Source organism: Musa acuminata, chromosome BXJ2-11, assembly GCF_036884655.1.
Source record: "Musa acuminata AAA Group cultivar baxijiao chromosome BXJ2-11, Cavendish_Baxijiao_AAA, whole genome shotgun sequence".
NCBI lineage: Eukaryota > Viridiplantae > Streptophyta > Magnoliopsida > Zingiberales > Musaceae > Musa > Musa acuminata.
The window spans coordinates 24,204,311-24,225,802 of NC_088348.1; the positions used below are offsets into that span (position 1 = coordinate 24,204,311).

Sequence of the window (21,492 nt, forward strand, 5' to 3'; positions counted from 1 at the left end):
ACTAAACTCTTTATATAATATAATATTTAGAAGTAGTATTGAAGTCGTAGTAATTGCTGACAGTGAAAATATATCTTTTCACATTCGTATCGCTACACGAACGTTTTTTAAAGATTGATCTTTTCCACATAGTCGCATACATCCAAATTGCGAATAAGAACAAATTTGGTGACGTCAAAATTGAGCCTTAAATCACTTTGATGATGCATGAATTATTCGTATTGAGGCAGGAACATAATCTTTGTCAGATATACTAAAGGAATTCATATACACGCCACATGCCCCGACTCAGAGTGACGCGCGGTTCAACGGACCAAAACGACTCGAAGAAATCGATTCGAATGCCGACACGTTCGTTGAATGAAACCAGACTGTTGGTTCCTCGGTGTGGGAATAAATCATCTTCGGCTGGACCGGTACCATATATCCTACTCGGGAAACAAGTGATGATGAAATCGAGATGAAGCCGCCCCTAAATCCTATCGATTGTTTACCTCCACGTATGGCGTCTCACGACGTGGGTCCCACACATTGCTGATCTTAAAATAGCGTTCGACTGGTTAGATGGCTCAAACTCTACCACGTTCTCCCTCGGGTGGGGGCAAATCAGCCGAGGAAATCATCCGGGCTGTTGTCAGACGTGGGGTCCACTGGTCCAACGTTAGTGAGGACGTTATCATCCACATCATCCCTGACGATGTCCAGGGGTGAATCCTTCGGCGAGAGTTTGATCCCTACTTTTTTTTTTAATCTTTTCCCCCTAAAAATAATAAAATAATAGGAAAAATAAAACCCTCCCTAAATCCCTCCTATTCCCGACACCACCACGGCGTCACCACCACTACCGTCTCCTCCGCTCAGTTTTATTCCCTTCCTTACCGCATTAACTTAATTAAATGGTTAAGCCCCATCTCCGCCTCTTCCGTCCATAAAGCCAAGAAGGGCAAAGAGACGCGCAAGCTTTGCCCTCTCTGCGAGGCATCATGAGGAAGACGAAGAAGGCCCGCTGGGCCGCCGACCTCTCCCTTTCCCCTCCCTCCTCCTCCTTCTCCTCCTCCTCCTCCGGCAGCAGCGGCGATATCATTGACAAGGACGGCGACGACCGCCTCACCGAGCTCCCTGACATCATCCGCCTCCACATCCTCGCCCAACTTCCCCTCCAGGACGCCATACGCACCGGCGTCCTCTCCTCCCGGTGGCGCAGCCTCTGGCGCCACCGCTGGCCCCACCCCGCCGTCCTCGACCTCTCCCCCTACACCGTCGCCGCCTCCGCCGATGACTTTGTCGCGGGCGTCGACCGGTTCCTCTCCGCGCGCGGCCGCGGGCGCCGGATCGATACCCTCTTCGTCGCCCTCCCCCCCGGCCGCCGATACGACGCCGACATCAAGCGCTGGATCGAGTACGCCGCCTCCTGCAGCGTCGAGGACCTCCGCCTCGTCGTCTCGCCTTCGTCCCTCGCCGGCACCTCCGCCCGCCCCGGCCGGCGTCTCCGGAGACAGGAACGCGCTGCCGTCTCCTCCGTCTTCTTCCACTCCGTCTGCGAGTGCTCCAATCTCACCCGGCTCGCCCTTTCCGGGCTCCGCCTCTGGAGTCCCAGCGCGAACATCAAGCGGCTCTCCTACCTTGAGGTTCTCGACCTCCATGCGGCGCACGTCACCGACGCGGCCCTGAGGAGGGTCGTTGCTGCCTGCACTCTCCTCCGGTCGCTTGATCTCCGGCTCTGCCGTAAGCTCCGTCGGATCGTGATCACTGCCAACAGTCGGCTCACCAGCCTTACGATCGTCGACTGTCCAAGAGCTATGGAGGTCGCGGTCTCAGCGCCGGATCTCCGGTGCTTCAGGTACAGCGGAAATTACCTCACGAGCTACTCCTTTGACAGCCCCAAGAGATTGGAGGAGGTGTGCATGAGCTCGGGCGGCCCTCCATCGTGCCTCCCACCAAGCAATTGGGTGAAGACCCTTGGCGGGCTATCCAACATCAAGGTCTTGACCCTTTGTAGTCTTTCGCTTCAGGTAATCGATATGCATTCCTGGGAGAATTGATATGGAATTTGTGTTTCTAGTGAGAGTTTTGGTAGTTGACGTGGAATCTTTTCCTCTTTCTTCGTCCTAGTACGTCGCGATCGAAGGTGGGAGTGCAACCAGAGAATGCAACAACTTTAGAAACTTGAGAGAGCTGCAGCTGCTGATGGGTATGATGACTGTTGACAATCTAACGAACATATATACCTTCTTTAGGATGTGCAATTGTCCTAGATTGGAGAAACTGTTCATAGAGGTTAGTTCATCAAATTTAGACGTAAACTGGCAGGACTTTTATCTTTCAATCCAATTCTTAATTCATTGGTGTGTACTCTTGCAGCTTCCAACCACAATGAATGACCCTTATGTGGAGAACTACCTTATGGTTCCAAAGGAGGAACCTCCGGAGGTTGATTTTGAGTACCTAAAAATAATAAAAATTAATAACTTCAACGGGCACAGAAATGAGATGCAGTTGGTGAGATTTTTATTGGGAAAGGCTGGTGTTCTTGAGCCTTTAATGGTGATCACTTCCAAGGATTTTATGGTAGAGGAATATATTAACACAGTGGATGGTTGCCGTGATTCCTTACATTTTCTTCAGTCACAACTATCACTCTTTACAAAGGCATCGGTGAATGCACAGATAATTTTGAGTGATCGTGATGATAACAAGCTCATCCCTACTCACTGGGAAGTCTATTCTAAAGTCTAACTCACCGCGAGGAGAGTTGTAATAGGTTGAATCAGGAAAATTCCTGGCCAGTTTCTCCTATATACATCCATTATACTCAATGAAACAATATGTTCTTGTAGTTGTAAAGTTAATGATAGTGAAATTATCAAAGGCTCATTTCTATAAAGGTTCCGAGTTCTTCTTGATTATGTCAAAAAAAAATCTAATCATTATTGTTGGACTGATGTCTATAAAGAGATAATTAAATTATGACCCTTTTGTTTTTCTGTCATGGGGATTTAGACTTCTGTTCTTTGTAGATATTCAAGTTTGGCTTTCGCTAACCAAATGTTTGCACTGTTTCAAAGAAAGATTATTTCTGCACCTGCTTGATACATGCTGCTTTGCTAATGGGTAAGTTTCGTCAAAGAGATCATTGTTCATAAAAACCATGAATCTGATGTTATCTACTGCTGGAGATGATCTTGGATGTCAATGCAAATCTGTGTTATCTTTGAGCTGATTTTAGAACAATAAAAATCAAATGAAGTTTATACCGTAGATGTGTAACACTTGACAATTTGGTGACACTCTGGCAATTGTACTCTAGAATTTAGATGTGCACTTCTGCTACCTTTTTCTTTTCGTTTCTTGTCTTTTCTTTTGTGTCAAGATCTTTTCTGCATTAGTTTCTCTTGGTGCATCATTTTAAGAGTTTATTTTACATTGGTGCACCATTCTTTGAATTTCAAGCATTCTGTCACCTTGCCGGTGGAAAATCCATATTTTCTTCGTTATAGAGTGTTTTCCTCTTGCAACAGTTCTCTCATTTTGGTTACCTTTTGTTATTATTGTACAACTTGGAAAGCCAAATCACTGAATGCAAGTTTGAACAATGGCCTGGTATGTGAAATTGGATCTTTTGTCTTTTTTTGTTTTACTGCTTGAATCTGAGGATGACACTAAGTTTATGCTTTTGTAAGTCTCATTCTATTCCTTATTATTATTCATTGTAAAGACTACAATTGTATGCTTTTACATAGATGGTCTCGACAAACTAACTTGGTGCTGGCGCTTCTTGATACCATTATGGTGTACTCTGTATAGGCCACCTAAACCATGTATGGCTGTTTCGGATTCAGCAATCAGTTTTCTTTTCGAGGATGTGTGAACACTTTGAGTGTTGATAGCAAGATCGTGGGATCATATACTGTCCCAACCACTTGTCATTTGCAAAAAAATCTGTTTTCTTTTGTTTCCGATATCCTTTTCTCATTGCTGTAATTAAATTAAACTATGTTCATCTTTATATGCAATGGATATTTTGCTTACTTGGCACAATTTGCCTATCTGGTGCTATAATTGTTTCCTTTTATTTCTTATTTATATCTCAGCATATCAGACACACTTTTGTCTGATAAATGAGCATTAAAGTTTACTATGATCTTGTTCACTATGCACATGAACTGCAAGCACACATGCTATCTAATAGAGTCAGTTGACATTGTTAATGTTTGTGGTTGAACAAGGTAAATCGATTATTATTAATGATCCAATAAGGGATAGTCTTAGATTTTATTAAAAACAATGTTTTTTATTTAACTAGAGATATTATTTTATACAGAGTTATATGATGGAAAAAGATTTGTCTTTCACCATGAATAGTTGAGACATCATGGCTTCTTCTTCTTGTTGCCAATGGATTCTGGTAAAGAATGAGCCTTGTGATGTTTGTCAATCAAGATGCCTCTGGAGCAGTTCATTATCGAATACTCGTGTTTTCTGCCCTTAAAATAGTTCTACACTGTTTCATGGATGCGTCCTGAGATATTTCCATTCATTACAAGATACTTGGTTACCACAGTGATAACCTGTTGCATGGATTTCTTTGCCCAAATGGGGAGTCATCCTTACCAAGTTATTTGGCAGGCACATTACTTTTGACTATTCCCTCATATTTTTACTGTTAAGAGTGATTGGCATCAACTTTCAGTTGATGGGTGTGTGGAATTCATTGTTTTTTTATGCTTTTTTTGAAAAGAATTCACTGCCTTCTTTAGTGTTATTTGGTCTTCATCAATAAAAATTGTAGCTGAAGCTTCAAGTTGCAATTTTCCTTTTATCTGACAGCAACCAACAGGTCAAAGCACTCACTCAAAAATGATATGCAATGACCCACCTCTGTGGCCTTCCTGAATCTCAGGTTGTTGAAATAGAAGTTGGTTTCCTCCAAAACAAAAATGAGATGATGAATCCATTGGATTCATATCTGAATATTTATGTGTATCATGGATGAATGTCTTCTGATGCCATGTATTCTTAATTTTATTATTCCTCTGTTTGATAGTGTTGTTCTTCAACTTCTCCTGAGTGAGTTCAGATTTATTCAACTATGCACTACAGAGGTAACTCTCACCTATAATATAATTCCTATCAAAACAATATATTATGAGATTGCTAACAGACTTTCAAACCTCAATTTTGTAAGTTGATACAGACTAGTATTGGATTGAGATTTAAATCCTTGATTGGTAGGCCAAATTGGAATCAGAAAAAGATTTTCAGAATTAACAATGACAACTATAAATTTGGTAGCAGCTTGAAGTCAAAGTTTGGCCTGTTCAAAAAAGACATCCAGAGTTGAAGTCTGAGATATGTGGTCCTCTTTGTGGTCCATCCCTGTCTTTCTGGTGGAGGTTTGACTAGGAAAACAGATGATACTTGTTTCCACCAAGTCGAAACATTTGTCGCTTGATAATTAATGATAATAATGAGAAGTTGCATTACAGATTACCAATCTCTTGAAACTACACAAAGAGAGTGTGTATGGAGTCAACAACAACAACCAAACATATCCAACAAATCAGTGCCCAAACACATTCGTTCAATTTTTTTTTCCATCTGATTTTAGAATCAATAATAATTAAATTATCAAATATACTACTTCTATACTTAAAACATTAAAACATTACTCTAACGATGATGTATCGATGCACTTATTTAAGTGTCAAAGGTTTAAAACATTATGGATATTTTACATCTAAAATAATGGTCTGGTAACAATAATCAAAGTACTTGCATGACTCTATGTAGTTTGTAGCTGATTCTTTGTTAGTTGATGTTTTCTATCTTTTGGTTATGGAGAAAATTTGTTCCCTTTTTTTAACTTCTCTATGGATTAGTTTTGCTTTTCTTTTATTAAGTGGTATTACATCATTCTTGCTCATGATGTGTAAATTATCTTGAAGCTGCATTTAGAATGTTTGCAGTAAGATCAGCATCATATAATTCTCAAATCATTGGTCTGGCTTATAGGGAAATCAAGAGGGCGATCACATGCATAATAAAAGAACATAAAAAAATAAAATTCTTAATTTTTCAAAAGATGTGTTCGTTGTGTGCAAAATTTATTAAATTTAAAATTATATATATGAAATATTGTGTTACCTAAGAAAATCATATATCCTTTAATCCCTACAGATCTCTAGGAGAGGATGAAGGAGATCAAGCGTCCTTTTCTCTAACGGTGATCCATACAGCAAGTTTACGATGATGCTCCTTAAAACTCCAAGTCTACTACTATCTGAAGAGGAGAAGGGAAGGAGAATATGAGAGGCAACCAAAAAAGGCTCTAGCCTATGAACCATTGATTCCTTCCTATTTATAGAGATCCCCTATCTACTTAACCCTAATGGATCCTGCCCTATTGAGTATTGGATCTTCATCCAACTATCCAAGCCTCTTAGATTTGTGGATCTCTATCCAATAATCTCTCATTGACTCTTATTAGATCTCATCCATAGGATCTAATAATTCAGGGGTTTATTAGATATCCAATAAGATAGGGGCTCTAACGGATACCTCATATCCGAACCTCTACTCATCGCAACACCTACAATATGTGTGTGACCCTCTAGGCCCAATATCGAGTTGGCCGTGCATCATACTTGTTAGAACTCCTTTTGGCTTAGTGAATTATTATCTCTATAATAATTCACTCGACTCATCGACTACGGACGTACTATGTCATTACGTCGTAGTCCCCAGACGATATAGGGGAATCCAATCCATTCTACTTGTTTTCCTTAGTTACCATATACCTATAGTCCTTCATCCATCTAATATCCTAGAAATCGTATATCGGGCATGGTGCTGTCAGACTCATATGGTTTCTACTCGAGTCTCGCTCTAATCGGATTCTCCCTAAGAACTCTTTCTCGCTTAATCTGAATGACCCCGGCCATGGATTTATCTAAGCAAGAACACATGGGATATTCCTCTTATGACACCGAGAGTGGATGATCCTTTATTGACACTCAATAGTCCTCGTAAGGTTAGCTACCACTCTCGATGATCGGTTATGCTAGATCTAGAATCTCCAAACCTATAAGTCTGATATCAAAGAGTAGAGTACTCATACAGGACATCCTTGGTATCTCAAGTCTAAGGACTAGATACACCATTGGGACTAAAGAATCATTGTTTAACAATGAGGCATTATCAATCATCTAGTATTCCGTAAGCGGATCAATTAGTGAACTCATTCTCCAATTAGCACCTGTACTGTATCCCTAGTGTCCCCACACGAGCAACTATGAAACCAGCTACATCCATCATATGGCCATGTATACAACACATCAGTATGTCCTTTTATCTCGATGTCTTTCTTGAGTATCTTATGACTGAGATTATTTAGGATCTATGTTTAAAGGCGAATCGATCTCATTATCGTGATCTCATCACAATCTGATTCCCATTGCACAAATTCATGCACATACCAATATATTCAAGTAACATGCAATATAAAGTGATAAAATATGAATTAAAAATAATAAGCAAAAAGATTGTGTGTCAAGTCACATGTGTCATCACTCACGTGATTGGCTTACAAGGCACCTATGACTAGCAATCTCCCACTTGACTTAAAGTCAATCATCTATGTATCTGATCCCCATAAAACCCCTGTGATGCTCAAAGACAATCTGAGACAACGGCTTTATTAGTGGATTTGTGATGTTATCTTCGGATGGAACTCTTTCCACTACTATATCTCATCGGGTCACGATCTCTCTAATAAGTTGGAACCTCCTCAGAATACTTCTGATGAGACCCGAGTTCCCTTATTTGAGCAATCGCCCCATTATTATCATAATATAAGGGAATCAACTCCTCGCTACTGGGCACGACTCCTATATCTATGATGAACTTCTTTATCCAGACTCCTTCCTTTGCTGCCTCTGCTGCAGCAACGTACCCTACCTTTGTGATCGATTCAACAATAGTATCTTGCTTAGAACTCTTCCAGTATACTACTCTTCCATTCAAGGTGTACACATATCCCGAATTCGACTTGTTATCATCGATATCGGACTAGAAACTCGAGTCCATATAGCCTTCAACCTTGAGGCCACTACCTTCATATACTAGTAAAAGATCCTTAGTCATTCTCAAGTTCTTAAGGATACACTTTACTGCTTTCCAATGCTCCAAGCTTGGATTCGCCTGATATCTACTCGTGACAGTCAAAGTATATGCTATATCAGGCCCGGTACATAGCATGACATACATGATAGACCCTATCACTAAGACATAGTATATCCTATCCATGTTTGCCCTTTCTTCAAGAGTCTTTAGGGACATACTCCTAGAAAGCGAAATTCCATGTCTTATTGGTATGAGACCTCTCTTGAAATTTTTCATACCAAACCTTTTGACAATGGTATCTATGTACCTGGATTGGGACAAGCTAAGCATCCTCTTGGATTTATCTCTATAGATCTGAAATTTCTAAGATATAGGATGCTTCCTCTAAGTCCTTCATGGAGAAGTGTTTATATAACTAAGCATTTACTATGGATATCATTCGTACATTATTCCCAATGATTAGGGTGTCATCCACATATAATACCAAGAAGGTGATAGTGCTCCCACTTACATTCCTGTACACACAAAGCTCATCTTCATTCTTAATGAAGTTATAAGATCTGATTGTCTCATCAAATCTTATATTCCAACTTCGGAAAGCTTGCTTTAGTCTATGAATGGACCTATGCAACCTATATACCTTATCTAGATAGTCCTTAGACATGAATCCCTCATATTGTATCATATATACCTCCTCCTCAAGGTTGCCATTGAGGAACGCGATTTTCACGTCTATCTATCAGATCTCATAATCATAGTATGATGTAATAGCTAATAGAATTCGGATGGATTTTAGCATAGCTATGGGTGAGAAGGTTTTGTCATAGTCAACACCTTACCTTTGACGATACCCCTTAGTCACTAGCCTTGCTTTATAGGTCTCTACCTTTCCATCTACTCCAATCTTCTTTTTAAAGATCCACTTGCAACCGATGGGTACAATACCCTTGGGTGCATCAACTAGGTTCCAAACCTTGTTAGAGTATATGAAATCCATCTCAGAATTCATGACTTCTTGCCACTTCCCGAAGTCTATACTCCTAATAACCTCCTCGTAGGTCTAAGGATCAATATCCTCAACATCTTCTCCTTTAATATATCCCACATATCTCTCAAAAGGATGAGATACTTTGTCGGACTTACGTAAAGTTAAAACTTGTGTGCTAGGTACCTGAACAGACTCGGGTTGCTGAGTGGTGCTTGAGCTAGGTTCTCCAACCCTACTCAACTCTATCAAGCTCCCATTGTCTCCGCCAAGAATATGTTCCTCCTCAAGGAACACCGCTCTCTTAGCTACAAAAACCTTTTAGTCCTCGGGATGATAGAAAGAATACCCACAAGTTTCCTTGGGGTATCCCACGAACTTGTACCGCTTCATCCTTGATTCTAACTTATCAATGTTATATTTTTTAACATGGGTAGGATAGCCCAAAATCTTAACAACATTAAGATTAGGCTTTTTCCCTTTCCATATCTCATATGGTGTAAACACTACTGATTTATTGGAATTATGTTCAGAAGATAGGCTACAATCTCTGGGGTATATCCCCAAAATGAGATGAGTAGGTCAGCAAAACTCATCATGGATCGTACCATGTCTAACAATGTACGATTCCTCCTTTCAAATACACCATTGAGCTGAGGTGTATAAGAAGGTATCCATTGGGATAGAATCTCATAGTCCTTAAGGAACTGTGTGAACTCTATACTCAAGTACTCATCTGCTCGATTTGATTGAAGAGTTTTAATACTTTTTCCAATCTGATTCTCTACTTCATTCTTATAGTCTCTGAATTTCTAAAAGACCTCAGACTTATACTTCATCAAGTACATATGTCCATACCTTGAGAAATCATCAATAAAGGTAATGAAGTAGAAGTAACCACCAATAGAATGAGTTGATATGGGTCTAATTACATCACTATGTATGAGTTCCAACAGCTCAGTGACTCTCTCTCTAATTCCACTAAATGAAGAGTTTGTTAGTTTTTCACGAAGGCAAGGCTCGCAAGTTGCATATAACTCATAGTCGAATGGATCTAGATATACATCCTTTATCAAATTTTGAATTCTTTCCTTATGGATGTGACCTAGCCTATAATGTCACAAGTATGCATTGTTCACCTTATCTCGTTTCCTCTTGGACACACTTACATTCATGATATGTGAAGCAGTGTCTAGCATAAATAAATTATTATACAATGTTCCTCTCCTGAATCTCCAAGGCTTTGCCAGAATCTATAACAAATTACAGATGTGAAAGCAATACCGGTATCCAATACCAATGCACTATCACAAAAATTTGACAACTAAAGATTAATTATGAATGTACTTAAAGCTTCTCTAAGCTTTTATTTTGCCCTCTCTACAAGGTACTCTTTATAGTTCCTCTTCCAATGCCCATCTTTGTCGTAGTGGAAGCACTGGCCTTTGTCCTTTGTATTAGGAACAAGTCGGCACTAAGAGGGGGGGGGATTGAATTAGTGTGGTGGTAAAAACGTTGATTTCAGAAAATATTCATTCGTTGAAAACCGCTCGGAAAGATGTTAACTTAAAAACACTTTCGTAAGCGTATAATGAGGAAGTAGAGCAGTGAGCAAGTTAAATGATTTGTAGCAAAGGTAAATAGCAATAATAAAAATACAAACCAAGTTTTATAGTGGTTCGGTCGTTGTGACCTACATCTACTTCTGATTCTTCTTTCGTCGAGGCCACCGGCATCCACTAGAGATCTTCCTTCAATGGGTGAAGATCAACTACCATTTTACACCCCTCTTCTCCTTTTTATAGGTTTAGGAGACAACCTTTTACAAGCACTCACTCCTCTCTAAATAGAATTTTAAACTTAGAATTAGATTAGGGTATCTCTCAAGTGATTACTACAGCATTTTCCCACTTTTAAACTCTCTGTGCTTGTATATGTTAACCAGGGATGAGAGGGGTATTTATAGGCCTCAAGTGAATTCAAACTTGGAGCCTAAAAATGTCTCATCCAGGGTCCTCTGGGTACTGGCGGTACCACCGCCTGTGCTGGGCGGTACCACCGCCTGATAGTCTCTCGGAGATTGTGTCTAGGCGGTACCATCGCCTTACATAGTCTTGTAGACTGTGCCACAACGGTTTCACTTATTGGGTTATTGTTTGGGCCTTTTACTTAGCCCAACATAGCCCAAACTTGGGCCTAATTGGCCTCTAATTGAGTTGGCCCAATTCCAACCCAATTATGTGCTAACTACAAATTTTGAAGGTATACACTAAGCTAAATAAGTCCGTAAGTCTAGGTTTCTTCCGGCGATCATCCGGTGAACTTCCGACGATCTCTCGGTAATGTTCCGGCGGACTCCCAGCAAGCTCTTGGACTTCACGACGATCTTCTTGGTGAGTTTCGACGAGCTTCTTTGGCAAGCTCCTAGACTTCTTGGTCAATTCCAGCAGAACTTCGATGAACGTTCGAACTTCTGACGAACTCTCGAACTCAAAACGAAATCTTACTCTTGACTTCGGGACTTCATTTTGCTTTATGCCTTGATCGCTATCATAGTTAATCCTGCACACTTGAAACTCACTTTGATCTAGATAATTATTACAAAGCTTGAATCAAGTGTTATCCAGCATGTCATTGGTTTATCGACGCTTCGTCCGATTCTTCGGTGCATCATCCTTTCTTATGGTCTATTACCCAATCAGTCAGTTGACCTCCACAACTCCGATTCCCTTAGCGTAATTTTCGCTCTTATTAGCTCGATGCCCGAACCTATGGCCCGAAGCATTCTGTTGATACGTCGACCGATCCTTCGACTCGACGTCCAATCTTCTGATATGTTTTTCTCTAACCCAATATGATTCTGTTAGGATCGAAGCGGCACTAAGAGGGGGGGGTGAATTAGTGCAGCGGATTAAAACGTTGATTTCGACAAATTTTTCTTACGATAAGAACGAAACTTGAAAAGTTTAACTTGAAAGCGTATTCTTAAAGTTGCGCAGCAAGGGTAATAAGGAACTAAAGCAGTAAGAAGATTTGCAGTAATGTAAATGACAATAATGAAATGCAAACCAGAGATTACGCCGATTTAGAGTGGTTCGGTCAAATGACCTACATCCACTTGCGAGGCCCCTCTTCGATGAGGCTCCCACCTTCCACTAGCAAATCTCTTGAAAGGGAAGGGTAAATACCCCTCTTACAACTCTTTACAAGCGGTTCACTCTCTTACAAATTTTTAGCAAAAATGAAGGAGGTGAACACTAGCAAAATGAAAACAAGATTAGCTAGGACTTTTCTAATGCCTTTCTCTCAAACACTTGCTGCTCAAAAAGTTGTTCTCTCAGCTGAGATTTGAGGGGTATTTATAGGCCTCAAGAGGATTCAAATTTGGGCTTCAAAATTTGAATTCTCTTTGGGTTCCCGCTGCTGGAGGTGCCACCGCCCAGCCAGGAGGTGTCACCGCCCAGCTCTCGGGTGCTGGGCGGTGCCACCGCCTAGGCCAAATCAGCTCACTGGTTGGGCTCCAAATTTGGCCCAAACCAGTCCGAACTCGGGCCCAATTGGCTCCTACTTGGGTTATAGGATTAACACCTAATCCTAACCCTAATTAACGTGCTAACTACGAATTTAAAGACATTTTCTAAGCTATTACAAAGTCCGTAAGTCAAGACTTCTTCCGGCGAGCTTCCGGCGAACTTCCGACGGTCTTCCGATAAACTCTCGAAAACCATTCTGCGGACTCCCGGCAAGCTCCTAGACTTCACGATTTGATCTTGGCGAGTTCCAACGAGCTTCTTCGGCAAGCTCCGATCTTTCTCGGTGAGCTCCGCGAACTTCCAACGAACCTTCCGGCGAGCTTCCGAAAAACCCTTCGGCAAGCTCCCTACTCATTCTCGGCTAGTTCCGACAGCATTCCCGACGAAACTTCGGACTTCCGTCGAACTCTCGAACTCGCAACAAATCCTTCACACTTGACTCCAACACTTTGTTTCGCTTTATGTCTTCATCGTTATCATAGTTAATCCTGCACACACAAACCAAAACTCAACTCCGATCTAGACAATTATTACAACGCGAATTGACATTCTGTTGCCCGGCACGTCATTGGTTGGCGCTTCGTCCGATTCTTCGGCGCATCATCCTCTCTTGCGGCTTGTTGCCCAATCGGCGGTTGACCTCCGCAACGCCGATATCCTTTGCACAGTTCGCTCTCCTTGGCCCGATGCCCGACGTCCGAAGCATTCAGCCATCCAATATCCTAACGTGATCTCTTCCAGCGCAACGTCAATTCCTCCTGCGTCAACTGTCTAAACCTGATCGAGTAGACCTGCATCACTCAAAATGCAGTTAAACATCTAAACACAATCAATTAGTTTCATCATCAAAATCTGATATTCAACAATCTCCCCCTTTTTGATGATGACAACTAATTGATGACTAACGGAGTTAACCTTAATTCCCGGAGTTTAAACAAACTCCCCCTATCAATATGCCATATTGATAGAAACTTGAATTCAAACAAAATTCAAGTCATTGCAATATTCATCATGAATACTTGCAACACATCATCATGAACATATGCATAAAACTTATGCATCATATGTCATGTCATCAACATACTTCTCCCCCTATGTCATCAACAAAAAGGAGAAGTACCACAATCAAGTGTTTGTTATATGGGTTCAACTTATTGCATGAAAAACATAATATCAAGTTTTATCATCATGCAATCTAACGATTAAAGATGTGTAAGTTTAACATGCTTGGTCTTCTTGAGATAGCTATTGATTGCTTCTCTTTAGACTTTAAGATAGCAATTTTTACACTATGCAAGTTTTACTACATACAAGCTAGTAAAAAAAAAATTACGAAAGCAAATACAAGATAGCTTTCTTGTGTAAGCTCATGATTCTTGCTTCTTATTGCAATGTGCAAGTTGCAAGTTTTGCTTCTTTTGCAATGTGTAAGTTTTCAAATTTTGCATCTTGAGCGAGCAATATTTCTCCCTTTTTGTCATTATCAAAAAGAAAAGAAGAATACAGTTTTGTTGTTCTTTTTCCTTTTACAACGATTTCAAAATCATGACAAAGGATGAATAATCAAGTTATGAATGTCAAGACAATTTTTTATCATGAATATTTTATCATTGCATGCATCATTATCATAAGTTGAAGTATTACATGCATATTTTCGAAAACCTTATATTTCATTCATGCACGATATTGAATAAATCGATCGACATTATGAGGATATCATACATGATACTAAAATTTTTAACTATTTGTCAACATTTTGATCATGATACCAAATATTCATCATTTAGAGTATTCATGATACAAAACATTAAATCAATATTTATAATACATCATTTTAGCGACAACTCATAGTATTTTAAATCATGATTTACATCATATGTAATACATCACATCATAATTAGAAAGCACAAGTATTGCATGCATCATTGCAAATCATAAATGTTTCATGATGGTATAAATTTTGTCAAATTATATCCTACCATGCATGATCAAAACTTCTCCCCGTTTTATCATTGAAAACAAGAAAGAAGTAGGGAAGAGCATAAAAGTGTAAAATATTTCAATCATTTCAAGGCATTTATATCATAGATATAAAGAAATCATATCATCAAAGATAAAACCATTTGAATACTAAAAGACATGATTCATTTTATCAAATCTCTTCCTTTTATAAATAACAAAAATTGTAGGTGTACAAAGAAGAGATTGTGATTAAAAAAGAATCTCAAGTAGTAAATCCAAGAAATCAAGATCATAATTTAAATACAAACTCATTCAAATTCAAATCGTCAAATTCATCAAAATCTCAACATTACTTTCAAGAGATTCAAAATGATATACATAGATTTATCATAATAATCATCAAGATCAATAAGATAGAGAAAAATAAAATTTCAAGGAAAAAATATTTTTCTCTTTTTAGTTGTTTCAATTCATATGATTTTATTTCATTTATGCCAAATAAAAACATATATCATGTTTAAAACCGAAAGTGTAAGATTTATTACAACAAATATCAATAAGGCACTTCCATTATAGTAAAAATCAATAATCCGTAATTTGCAAGATTCATCATGCATAATTTTAAAATTTATTAAGCATGATCATTATGCATGACACTAAAACATGGTTTCAAAATGTTTAATATTTTCATTGCATAATTTCATCATTATGCATCATCATATTTTCAAATTCGAACATGCACAATTTCAAAACTATATCTTTTATTTTTCATGCATGATACAAATAACTCAATCATCAATATCGGCATATCATACATGATATTCAAGCATTCATGATAAATCATTTTGGCAACATGATCATAGCTATTCAAATGATAGTATCTAAATGTCAAAATTCATTACATCCTATCATTCATGATCATTAACTTCTTATTTGAATTTCATGCATTATTTCGTTTCATCACATAAGGAATATCAAGAAGAGTTATTGGGTGATGAGATAAATATTTCATGAGTATAAGGAATTGCATAAAAATCATATCATGAAAAGATAATAATAGAAGACACGTTTTGTTTTGAAAAATCTCCTCTTAAATAATCAAGGAAAAATCTTAGGAGATCATGATATAGATAAAATTCATTCAATCTTAATTCAAGTATATAAAATTTCTCAATTCATTATGAATCATAAAAAGAATTGTGGTTCCGAAATATCACGATTCATTTAGGAAAATTTTCTCTTTAGTGCACGATAAGAAGAAATATAGCAATGATACCAATCATAATTCATTTGGATAATAGATGCTAAAAAGGAACATTGAGGATACAAGATCTTGATTTTTATAGAGTAAATCTCAAGTTATAAATCTCGAAAAATCAAGATAAAGCTCATTCAAATTCAAATCATCAAATCAAAAATTGTTTTCAAGATATTCATAAAAAGATGATAAAATAGATTCATCAAACCAAGAATTTTCAAGAAAAATACTTTTATCTATTTAGTTGTTTCATATAAGTATGCCTTTGTCCTTTTTGTGCCAAAAAATATATATATATATATCATCAATCATTTAGGATCGAAAAATAAATTTCTTCATAACAACCATCAAGATCATTATGTATAACTTTTAAAATCTCATGCATAAAATGGTATTAAAACATTTAATATTTTCATTCCATCATTTTGCATTTTTTATTGAACATAATTTTGAATGATTCTTATAGATAACTAAAACTTCTTTAGTTTTAATTTATGTGATTGACTTTATATTAGCATGCTCAAGTTTTGTTCTTATGTCAAAAACATACATCATGTTTGAAAACCAAAGACAAGGTTTAAAAAAAATATCATCAAGCCTTCCATATAAAGACCATGCATCATCATTGAAAGTTAATATGGAAATCATCAAAATACACATTCTTGCTTCTCAAGCACATATATATGATTATTTAAATCTAACATTTTATTCTATTAACATAAAACATACAATTTTCAAGAAAAAAATAATTATTCAAAAGAAAAGAGAAAATGTATCATGGAAAACATCAAGTAATTTCAAAATAATTCAAGAGAGTTGAGTTACTTATCTTGTAGTCGAAGCTCGTCAAAGCCCAATTCGTCGTTTCACCTTTGGAAGTTCTTGATTCATCCTTGGGTGTCTTCCTTTTCTTTGGCCTCTTCCTCCGTTTAAGTTCATTGTTTATTTTAGATTTTTGTTTAATAAACTTATTAAGATTTAGTGTTCGAAGTTCAAGTTCATCATTGTCCTCATCACTTGAGTCATCGCTCAAGTGGTATTCATTTGTCTGGAGTTCCAAATCCTTCCTGTTCTTTGGAAGGTGGTACAAGTGTTCATTGTGTTCATCATGTGCATTGCGCACCATTTCATATATCATCAATGAGCCGATAAGTTCTTCAAGTGGAAAAATATTTAAATCTTTTGTTTCTTGTATTGCCGTTACTTTTGATTCCCAAGCTTTAGAAAGTGATCGTAAAATTTTACTAACAAGTTCAAAATTCGAGAAACATTTGCCAAGAGCTTGTAAACCATTGACGACATCCGTAAAACGAGTGTACATATCAACAATGGTTTCGCTCGGCTTCATTCGAAAAAGCTCGAAATCATATATTAAAATGTTAACTTTCGAGTCTTTGACTCTACTAGTTCCCTCGTGCGTGATTTCAAGTGTTCGCCAAATATCAAAAGCCGTTTCGCACGTTGAAATCGGATTGAACTCATTTTTGTCCAAAGCACAAAATAAGGCATTCATAGCCTTTGCGTTTAAAGAAAACATCTTCTTCTCCAAATCATTCCAATGGTTCATTGGAAGAGAAGACATTTCAAATCCATTTTCGACTATGTGCCATAAATTCAAATCCAAAGAAAGTAAGAAAACTCTCATTCGAGTTTTCCAATAAGTGTAGTCCGTCCCATTGAAAAAGGGAGGACGAATGAGAGAGTGACCCTCTTGAAAGCCATAAAGAGCCATTTCTATTTGGGTGTTAAACCAAAGTAGAAAACCGTGGCTCTGATACCAATTGTTAGGATCGAAGCGGCACTAAGAGGGGGGGGTGAATTAGTGCAGCGGATTAAAACGTTGATTTCGACAAATTTTTCTTACGATAAGAACGAAACTTGAAAAGTTTAACTTGAAAGCGTATTCTTAAAGTTGCGCAGCAAGGGTAATAAGGAACTAAAGCAGTAAGAAGATTTGCAGTAATGTAAATGACAATAATGAAATGCAAACCAGAGATTACGCCGATTTAGAGTGGTTCTGTCAAATGACCTACATCCACTTGCGAGGCCCCTCTTCGATGAGGCTCCCACCTTCCACTAGCAAATCTCTTGAAAGGGAAGGGTAAATACCCCTCTTACAACTCTTTACAAGCGGTTCACTCTCTTACAAATTTTTAGCAAAAATGAAGGAGGTGAACACTAGCAAAATGAAAACAAGATTAGCTAGGACTTTTCTAATGCCTTTCTCTCAAACACTTGCTGCTCAAAAAGTTGTTCTCTCAGCTGAGATTTGAGGGATATTTATAGGCCTCAAGAGGATTCAAATTTGGGCTTCAAAATTTGAATTCTCTTTGGGTTCCCGCTGCTGGAGGTGCCACCGCCCAGCCAGGAGGTGTCACCGCCCAGCTCTCGGGTGCTGGGCGGTGCCACCGCCTAGGCCAAATCAGCTCACTGGTTGGGCTCCAAATTTGGCCCAAACCAGTCCGAACTCGGGCCCAATTGGCTCCTACTTGGGTTATAGGATTAACACCTAATCCTAACCCTAATTAACGTGCTAACTACGAATTTAAAGACATTTTCTAAGCTATTACAAAGTCCGTAAGTCAAGACTTCTTCCGGCGAGCTTCCAGCGAACTTCCGACGGTCTTCCGATAAACTCTCGAAAACCATTCTGCGGACTCCCGGCAAGCTCCTAGACTTCACGATTTGATCTTGGCGAGTTCCAACGAGCTTCTTCGGCAAGCTCCGATCTTTCTCGGTGAGCTCCGCGAACTTCCAACGAACCTTCCGGCGAGCTTCCGAAAAACCCTTCGGCAAGCTCCCTACTCATTCTCGGCTAGTTCCGACAGCATTCCCGACGAAACTTCGAACTTCCGTCGAACTCTCGAACTCGCAACAAATCCTTCACACTTGACTCCAACACTTTGTTTCGCTTTATGTCTTCATCGTTATCATAGTTAATCCTGCACACACAAACCAAAACTCAACTCCGATCTAGACAATTATTACAACGCGAATTGACATTCTGTTGCCCGGCACGTCATTGGTTGGCGCTTCGTCCGATTCTTCGGCGCATCATCCTCTCTTGCGGCTTGTTGCCCAATCGGCGGTTGACCTCCGCAACGCCGATATCCTTGGCACAGTTCGCTCTCCTTGGCCCGATGCCCGACGTCCGAAGCGTTCAGCCATCCAATATCCTAACGTGATCTCTTCCAGCGCAACGTCAATTCCTCCTGCGTCAACTGTCTAAACCTGATCGAGTAGACCTGCATCACTCAAAATGCTGTTAAACATCTAAACACAATCAATTAGTTTCATCATCAAAATCTGATATTCAACAATCTCCCCCTTTTTGATGATGACAACTAATTGATGACTAACGGAGTTAACCTTAATTCCCGGAGTTTAAACAAACTCCCCCTATCAATATGCCATATTGATAGAAACTTGAATTCAAACAGAATTCAAGTCATTGCAATATTCATCATGAATACTTGCAACACATCATCATGAACATATGCATAAAACTTATGCATCATATGTCATGTCATCAACATACTTCTCCCCCTTTGTCATCAACAAAAAGGAGAAGTACCACAATCAAGTGTTTGTTATATGGGTTCAACTTATTGCATGAAAAACATAATATCAAGTTTTATCATCATGCAATCTAACGATTAAAGATGTGTAAGTTTAACATGCTTGGTCTTCTTGAGATAGCTATTGATTGCTTCTCTTTAGACTTTAAGATAGCAATTTTTACACTATGCAAGTTTTACTACATACAAGCTAGTAAAAAAAAAATTACGAAAGCAAATACAAGATAGCTTTCTTGTGTAAGCTCATGATTCTTGCTTCTTATTGCAATGTGCAAGTTGCAAGTTTTGCTTCTTTTGCAATGTGTAAGTTTTCAAATTTTGCATCTTGAGCGAGCAATATTTCTCCCCTTTTGTCATTATCAAAAAGAAAAGAAGAATACAGTTTTGTTGTTCTTTTTCCTTTTACAACGATTTCAAAATCATGACAAAGGATGAATAATCAAGTTATGAATGTCAAGACAATTTTTTATCATGAATATTTTATCATTGCATGCATCATTATCATAAGTTGAAGTATTACATGCATATTTTCGAAAACCTTATATTTCATTCATGCACGATATTGAATAAATCGATCGACATTATGAGGATATCATACATGATACTAAAATTTTTAACTATTTGTCAACATTTTGATCATGATACCAAATATTCATCATTTAGAGTATTCATGATACAAAACATTAAATCAATATTTATAATACATCATTTTAGCGACAACTCATAGTATTTTAAATCATGATTTACATCATATGTAATACATCACATCATAATTAGAAAGCACAAGTATTGCATGCATCATTGCAAATCATAAATGTTTCATGATGGTATAAATTTTGTCAAATTATATCCTACCATGCATGATCAAAACTTCTCCCCGTTTTATCATTGAAAACAAGAAAGAAGTAGGGAAGAGCATAAAAGTGTAAAATATTTCAATCATTTCAAGGCATTTATATCATAGATATAAAGAAATCATATCATCAAAGATAAAACCATTTGAATACTAAAAGACATGATTCATTTTATCAAATCTCTTCCTTTTATAAATAACAAAAATTGTAGGTGTACAAAGAAGAGATTGTGATTAAAAAAGAATCTCAAGTAGTAAATCCAAGAAATCAAGATCATAATTTAAATACAAACTCATTCAAATTCAAATCGTCAAATTCATCAAAATCTCAACATTACTTTCAAGAGATTCAAAATGATATACATAGATTTATCATAATAATCATCAAGATCAATAAGATAGAGAAAAATAAAATTTCAAGGAAAAAATATTTTTCTCTTTTTAGTTGTTTCAATTCATATGATTTTATTTCATTTATGCCAAATAAAAACATATATCATGTTTAAAACCGAAAGTGTAAGATTTATTACAACAAATATCAATAAGGCACTTCCATTATAGTAAAAATCAATAATCCGTAATTTGCAAGATTCATCATGCATAATTTTAAAATTTATTAAGCATGATCATTATGCATGACACTAAAACATGGTTTCAAAATGTTTAATATTTTCATTGCATAATTTCATCATTATGCATCATCATATTTTCAAATTCGAACATGCACAATTTCAAAACTATATCTTTTATTTTTCATGCATGATACAAATAACTCAATCATCAATATCGGCATATCATACATGATATTCAAGCATTCATGATAAATCATTTTGGCAACATGATCATAGCTATTCAAATGATAGTATCTAAATGTCAAAATTCATTACATCCTATCATTCATGATCATTAACTTCTTATTTGAATTTCATGCATTATTTCGTTTCATCACATAAGGAATATCAAGAAGAGTTATTGGGTGATGAGATAAATATTTCATGAGTATAAGGAATTGCATAAAAATCATATCATGAAAAGATAATAATAGAAGACACGTTTTGTTTTGAAAAATCTCCTCTTAAATAATCAAGGAAAAATCTTAGGAGATCATGATATAGATAAAATTCATTCAATCTTAATTCAAGTATATAAAATTTCTCAATTCATTATGAATCATAAAAAGAATTGTGGTTCCGAAATATCAC

At 37.6% G+C, this 21,492-nt stretch overlaps 1 protein-coding gene across 1 annotated transcript; it reads left to right on the forward strand.

Moving 5' to 3' along the window:
• Positions 1 to 867: 867 nt before the first annotated feature.
• LOC135627394 (F-box protein At2g39490-like) lies at positions 868 to 4,028 on the forward strand. The gene is made up of 3 exons (XM_065133478.1): positions 868 to 2,012; positions 2,113 to 2,277; positions 2,362 to 4,028. The coding sequence occupies exons 1-3, from the start codon at positions 984 to 986 to the stop codon at positions 2,734 to 2,736; spliced, it is 1,569 nt and encodes a 522-aa protein (XP_064989550.1). The 5' UTR covers positions 868 to 983; the 3' UTR covers positions 2,737 to 4,028.
• The last annotated feature ends 17,464 nt before the right edge of the window (positions 4,029 to 21,492 follow it).